The sequence below is a fragment of the Battus philenor genome, unplaced genomic scaffold (genome assembly GCF_028537555.1).
Source record: "Battus philenor isolate CCGP_79_NKW_IND1 unplaced genomic scaffold, ilBatPhil1.0.hap1 SCAF_3, whole genome shotgun sequence".
In the NCBI taxonomy this organism is placed as follows: domain Eukaryota; kingdom Metazoa; phylum Arthropoda; class Insecta; order Lepidoptera; family Papilionidae; genus Battus; species Battus philenor.
The window spans coordinates 13,686,346-13,693,772 of NW_027181693.1; the positions used below are offsets into that span (position 1 = coordinate 13,686,346).

General features: G+C 35.2%; 1 protein-coding gene across 1 annotated transcript in view; it reads right to left on the reverse strand.

Moving 5' to 3' along the window:
• The window catches only part of egr (TNF superfamily member 12 eiger), a 58,999-nt gene extending 53,520 nt beyond the window's left edge, over positions 1–5,479 (reverse strand). The window contains exon 1 of the mRNA XM_068770421.1: positions 4,946–5,479. Coding sequence (XP_068626522.1) covers positions 4,946–5,284 — 339 coding nt within the window. The 5' untranslated portion in view covers positions 5,285–5,479. The remainder of the gene's footprint in view (positions 1–4,945) is intronic.
• Between the last annotated feature and the right edge of the window lie 1,948 nt (positions 5,480–7,427).

Below are 7,427 nucleotides of genomic sequence, written 5' to 3' on the forward strand. Positions count from 1 at the left end.
AAAAATACTAGACTACATGAAGAGACCTTTTGTACCTCGGCACGGGAAAATATATTATTTATTTCACCGGATTAAGAGGTCACAAAACCCATCAATCACAAAGGCGGATGGTATAAGAAGTAATAGAAAGAAAGAACATTGCTTACTTAGCATTAAATTAATATAGGCAACATATTATTATATGAGAGCACAAACAATGTAAACTCTCACAAAGGTGGTGGTTACTACAATTTAGCTTAATCCGTACTACAGCGATGAATTTTAATAAGGTTTTAATAACTAGGTTATATGTTTTATTTTGTGTTGTATGAATCGTCATATTAGGTGAGATTTATAAATATAATATATAAATAAATAAATAAGAACATAAATGGATAAATTTTTTTAGCATACAATTGGCATAATTTAAGTATTCAATAGAAACTAATTTAGCTTAAAGGCGTCCCTGAACTTACTAGATAGAAGCGTTGCTGGAGCTTCTTCCGTCACTTCTCCTTCCAACGCTAACGTTTTCCGTAGTGATAGTAGTGATATTAGCCAGGTGATAGCAACTGGACAAGCTTAGGTATGGACTTTCCGAGTGCCCTTGTGTCAGGTATTACCGAAATCCCAAGCCGAGGTCCCCTCGTAGGGTCCCCCGAGCCTGGTCACTCCATTGAGCGTTCTCCGAAGCAACCAAAAAGCTCGGTGACCTCCCAATCCTAATAGTAGTATGTAGCGGCTTGAACCTGGGCTCTCTCGGGCTTCACAGCTCAGCACAGCTTCACGACTTTAAAAAAATGTCTTATACTAGTCGCACTCTGCACCATGCTACCTTAAGCCTGCGAAATCTGCAAATGCCATTTCGGTAGCAGTGACAGTTCGGTTCAAGAGTATAAATAGGTACTGAAGTCGAAACAAAAGGCTAACTAAAGGTAATAGTGAAATAATAGTGTATAATACCATAATAGAGACTTGAGCTCTAAACACATTTCACAAACACGTAGCTGTAAAAGATTTTAAGTCACAAACTACATAGTTATTCCAAGTACGAACACAAAGAACAACACTAAGAAGTCACTACACTATTTAAAAAAAACTATATGTCTACGGGTGAGCAATTCGCAGTTACTCGTAAGTAAACTGAGAATTGCTCTTAAAAATTCTTCTTTATTATTTTGTTAAAATTTATTCTGTTTTAAGATATTTCGTGACTTTTGTGTATGTTGTAGAATTAGTGGAAATGTATGTAGTAGAATTCACTTTTGTGTATGTATAGACATACACAAAAGTTATTTTTCCAATATCTATATATTGTACTGAGCATTATTGGTAAACTGATTGTCACTCAACAAGTCATGAAGAAGGCTATGTATGCTCATATTACCCTACATGCTCGAATAGCAGAGATCCCTGACGAAGAGAGTACGAGAGACAAAGTGAGACGAACTAAAGTATTACAGCACAGCGGATTGGCAAATTGATGTGGCAGTGAGCGGGCATACTTACATAGCACACACCTAGAATATATTGCAGTTGGGGCCTTAAATTTTTTTAAATGGAGACGGATATGGACCAACTAGCGCAGTTTAGGATGATTACCCTCAAGGTGGACAGATCTTTTTAAAGTTGGTTGGTATCAAAGGGGAAATATTTAGGATGGACACAAGATACCCTGCCTTCTGGAGGAACAAAACAGGGTTATGTGGGATATCCACTTAAACATCCTTGATCAATATTAATTTTTTTAGAGGCGCCTGTCGCATGCTAAGCGAGCGCTCTACTATCTGAACTACACCCCCTGTAGATAAAGAGGATGCTTGTATCTAGCAGCAAATGGCTTTGGCCTAGATGATAATGATGATTATGATATTTATGTAAACACAGACGCAGAAAGCGAGTTAAATATATATATATAGAGTTATATAACACATAATTCACAACAACAATAAAGAGTCTTATCAAAATACAATTCCGATACAATTGTCACAAAATTGAAAACAATGATAGTATTTACAATGTAAAATATAGCATTGACGACCGATGTATACTTGAGTTTTTACTTTGGTACTTTTTCGCCTATTGTTTGTATTGTACAAGGCCGTATTTAACTATTTAACTCGTCTACGAACATACTGTATTTTAATAAGAAGTTGTTTTCCTACTTATTTTCTTATTATAGCATAATGTATTTTATCGCCTATAGCTATATTCCCCAAAGTGGGGCCCACGGTCCACACCGAGTAATTTAATTGTCAAAGGGGGCAATTGAAAAATGGACTAGATACAAGTTTATCCGTTTAGCTTTAATATAAATGTTATGTATGTTAAACAGGGAATCGTAAGAATTTTGGAAAGGCTTAGATGGGGCATGGCACAAAAAAGAAAACACCGGTATATAGCATATATATAACCTGTCAAAATAGTCAACGTTCTAATAAACTCATGGCTTTGTGTAATAAAAAATACCTATCGATCGTTAGAAAAAAACGACTAATAAATTTTGGATTTGTCAAGATGGATTCGCAGTTGCAAAATTATAATCTTAAAGACGTTTGGTTAATAATTTAAAACCTAAAAATTATTTGAAATAGGCAAAAGATGAAGTACAAACGACTGTCTAATCACGAACCTCGATTTCTTTCAGACCACAGTTCGATGGACTTTTTGATATATAGAGTCTAATAAAGGTTAGGAATATATAAATATTTATTTGAGTAAGGAATATTTTTTGCCAACTCACAACAAAGTCCTGTTTAAGCAAAAGGATAGAGTGGACTCTGTGATTGGCACTAATCGGTGTAACATATCTCCTGAAGATGCCCCGTGGAGGGGTGAAACACGTGTTAAGTGATTTAACGGTGGTAGCTGTGTAATTCGCATTGTTTGCCGCATGCGCATTTATCAGCGGGTTGGCGGTTAGTGCACGTTGTTGCACGACTACCACTGCATGTGCGGAAGTGGCTAAATATTGGTCCTTTTCTTACTTAGGATGGACTTTCGCAAAATAACGCCTGATTCCATTAAATATTTAAAGTCCTGTTTGATATGTTTTTTTTTCATTGCCTCGTCCCACTGGAACCACATTAAACAATCAGTATACGTTCCAGTTTTTTAGTTTAGTAACAAGTTGTGTGGTATATCAACTTTCTTTTGAGACAGATCTTTATATTAAATAGTTAAAAAAAACGAATAACATGATAACTATTGAATGTGCTATGTTTAGAAATTACGTAATGGTAGGTTTTGCGGCGAGCACCGGCGGGCGGTGGCCGTCGTTTTTGTTTACATTTGTAACAGGTTTGCTGTGCGAACCAAACCTGTTCTAACATCGACTTTTTCGACCCCACGCTTTGTAAGGCCTTATCTACGGTCGATCGTTTATTATTTAACAAAACGCCCTGCCCCGTAATAGATTTAACAGATAAGGAACTCTTTACGCTTTTAACGATTCTATTAAAAGCTCAGTGGTTTCAATGAATCGATAGTTATATCAGTGAACGCTGTTTAAATCTGCCAATTATTTTAAATTAAATTTATGCTTTAAGTTCATTTAAAATTTGTAGAGCAGTCAGAAACAGATGTCAAATGTAGTTAATTAGTAATTAAGAATGTTTCGCTTTAATTAAAATTAGCGTTTTGTGAAAATGATTGCTAGAGGTAAGAAGTTTTAAAATTATTCGTCGTTTATACTTATTTTTATTTATTTCATTTAACTTGTATGACTCATACTTTTTAATAACAAATAATCTTATATAACGAAATTAATACAACAAATAAGCCAAATACGACCCTCTACAGATATTTTGTAAAGTTATCTTATAATTTTAATATATTAAAAAGGCTAAAAACTTTACTACGTAAAACATCAATTTATGTAAAAAATATATAGACCTGTATAAAGCAAAGAGGTACATAACTTTGAAATAAATATTGTAAACTAAGTAGTGGCCATGAACCTCTATGAACCTTTTAATTAAAATAATGCTTTTATTACGATTGGAATATCTTGTTTGAACAACGGTCCGAACAGCTTCTGGAAGTAATAGAAGACTTGATACGTTTTCTTTTAAATACACCTATAGCCATGTGCCGTTCAACATCAGTGGTTAAAATCTCATAAACATATCGGAAACCTTCGTGAGAGAACTGTGTAAATGCTTCACAATTTTTGTATTATAATTTAAAATATGTATTGTTAAATATCTTTACGAAATATCTCTCTCAAAATAAATCATTACACAACAATTGAAGCCATTATTAATTTGGCAGAGGCAGAATGTTTAAAGCGCAACGAGAATCTACCGTACAATTGAATATAATTACTGTGATGGCGTCTGTAATAGAACCTTGCCCGACGCGAGGACGTTATCTAACAATAAATACTTGGGATATTACGTAAAATGCGGCCAAGCATGCAAACGAAACATGCCGGTCGGACCGGCCGCTAATCTTGTACAAAACATTCGTCGCTATCTTTGTTTACTTTCACATTAAACGCCGCATATTTCTATTAATGAACCATGATTATAATCAGTAAATAAAAAGTAAATACTCTATTTCATTGTTCAAAAAATATCAAATTTTAGTTTTAATAGCTAGAACAAACACAGTATTTGCAAGAGTGCAATATAATTTAAGTGTTGAAATTATATCATAAACCCACAAACTGGTAACCTATAAAAAGGTAACAGTTTAGATCTGAGAAGAAGTTCCCAAGCTTAGCCATTTAGACATCTCAAACGCTGAGAAACCGTGAATGCCTCCTTAAGACATAGTATATACATAAAAATGTAATAATCTATCGCTGACATTATATGTCACAGCAAAGTTCCAACATCAATTAGTATAAGTCAACGGTGATATAAACAAGTACATTACTATTACTTTGTATTACTATTACACGTGTTATTTAGTTCTATAATGAATATTGACGTCAAGCAAAAGTAAACAAGACTGAACTTACCGTGTCCTCCAAAAGTCGATTAATCGAGGGCTTCTGTTCGAGCGACATCACATTGGCGGACATCGCGATCATGTTGGCTGTAAGCTGATCGACTTCATTGCGAAGGCGCGTCAACTGAATCTCTCTGACCACAGTAAGCACAAGAAGCCATACAGCTAATACTCCCAAGGATACTCCGACCAGAACACAATCTCTCCGCCTTCTACAATTTTTTTTCATCTTATCTTTGTACTGGCGTTCGTAGTCACCGCCGACTAGATTCTTCGTCAAGTCCTTAGCGTCTTTCAACGCGTCAGCTTTTGTATACATGTTTTCAGGTATCAAAGCACTGTTTTCCATAACAATCCCAACACTGCACTCGCGAAACTATTAGAGAGGACTAGTTAATTATTAACTATCGTCTCCATTATCAGATTCTCGGAAGGTCGGATCGCCGATGCTTGTTTGAGGGAGATAGCGCAATGCACGTGGCGAGAGGCGTCTGGGAGACGAAGACACGCGCGCAGCCCGAGGCGGTCTATAGACGAGTGCGCATCGGAGCGAGCGGTGAAACTGCGCTCGCGCATGTCTTGCACTCTCACCGTAGCAATATCGCACTAATGGCACATGTATTCCCACATAAACCAATGCACCTTACTGCACACAAAATAAGATTCAATATTAAACGTTCAAAGATATTTTTATATACCTGTAAAATCTACAATTAAATATACCTACGTCTATAAAACAAATAGTTTAGACATTTACCATGATTTCTTATTTTTATTTAAACAAAATGTTTTAGAACATATTAACGATGAATGTTAATAATAAATATATAAATAGTGAATAATTAATTAGAGATTGGTTTAAAGAAGAATAAATTTGCTACTAACTTTTTACCTACCTAATAATTACTAAGTAAATAAATTATGGTGTGTAGATAAATACCTTTATTGCCAACTGCTTTTTTTAACAACCTAGCACATGTTGTGGTTGCCTGTAAATCAGATTGCAATTAGTCCAGTATTATTTAAACATTTTGAGTTTATATGTAATATACTTCAATTTGATAGCAATTCTCAATAACTAAAATGAATAAAATGAAATTGAATTACACGACTGTGAACTAAAATGATAAAAAAATAATTTGCGAATACAGACAACGCGATCCTTCACATGCCTATATTTTAAGCGATGTGTGTTGTAAAATAAATTTATTGCACTGTAGTCAACAATTACAATTAAAAAACTGAACATTGTAACCTATTATGTAATTATGTAGTACTTATAAAATTAATCAGTGTAAAACTTTGTTGATTGTATATTTACGCATACTTTCCGCCGAGACGATTTCATAAAATAATTAATAAAAATATGTGATCGCTTGTTTCTCCTAATAAAATGAAAAATATCTATATTTTTGTAAAATAATTAAACAATTTTTGAATTAACTTTACATTTGTATTAACTAATTATATGTTCTAATTATAAACACAAGTACTACTGTATAAACGAAATTCATTAACATGTTGAACAAAGTTTGACAACCATTTTACGGATTAATATTTCGAATTAAAATTTGCAGCAGGATTTCTTTTTTCTTTTCATAATGCGGCTAAATAAATGTCCATCGTTTCTAATACATGCAGAGGGAGGGTTAGTGAATCTTATGAAATTCTTAAAAAAAAAAGAAAATGATATCATCAAACTTTCAACTAATTGTTGCAATAAAGTACTAGGCCTTTGTAATTAAAATAAACAAATCAGGAATGATGTGATCCGTAGACGAACGAAAATTGAAATGGCTATATTACATAGCTGTGAATCTAACGACTCCCTCCACCTAATGTGAACCTACGAACAGAGGTGTTGCATCTCTGACGACGGAACTCATTTCTTTAGTCTTTTTCGTGTTGAGTTTCATACCGTCAGCTTAAAGCTGCCAGGCTATATCAAAAAAAATCATTCTTAAATGCTTGTCCTTTGGCATTTACAAATTCACCTGGCTAAAGGTTGTGCAGCATATAAGACACAGCCTCGGAGAGGTCAGACTAAGCACTTATGAGGCCTCCTTCAAAAACCTAGATATGAACTGTTACAGTCCCAATCCAGTAAAATAGTAACGGCCCGAACCGAGGGTCTCGCGGGAGCAGGGGCGGCTCTGGCTCGTGTAGCGATCGTGTGCAATGAAACCCTGGCACACCATAGGCCTGACCTCACCCCTACCCGCGGCAACAAGCAGCAAACTCTTAAGTTTGCCGTCGTAACTAGAAAGTTTCTTCATATCCCAACAAGCTATTTTATAAGTAGGTACAGCTTACAGTATGGTATTAGTTACGGCCTTTCTTCTGGCGCTGCTGTGTGCTTTGCACACCCTGTATTATAGGTTAAGCCGGCCGTGCTCGGAAGCCCTCAAACTTTGCTACTTTGAAAGAGGTATAAGGCTAGGCGCACTCTGCACCCTGCCACCTCATACCCACGGAATCTGCAAATGCCATTT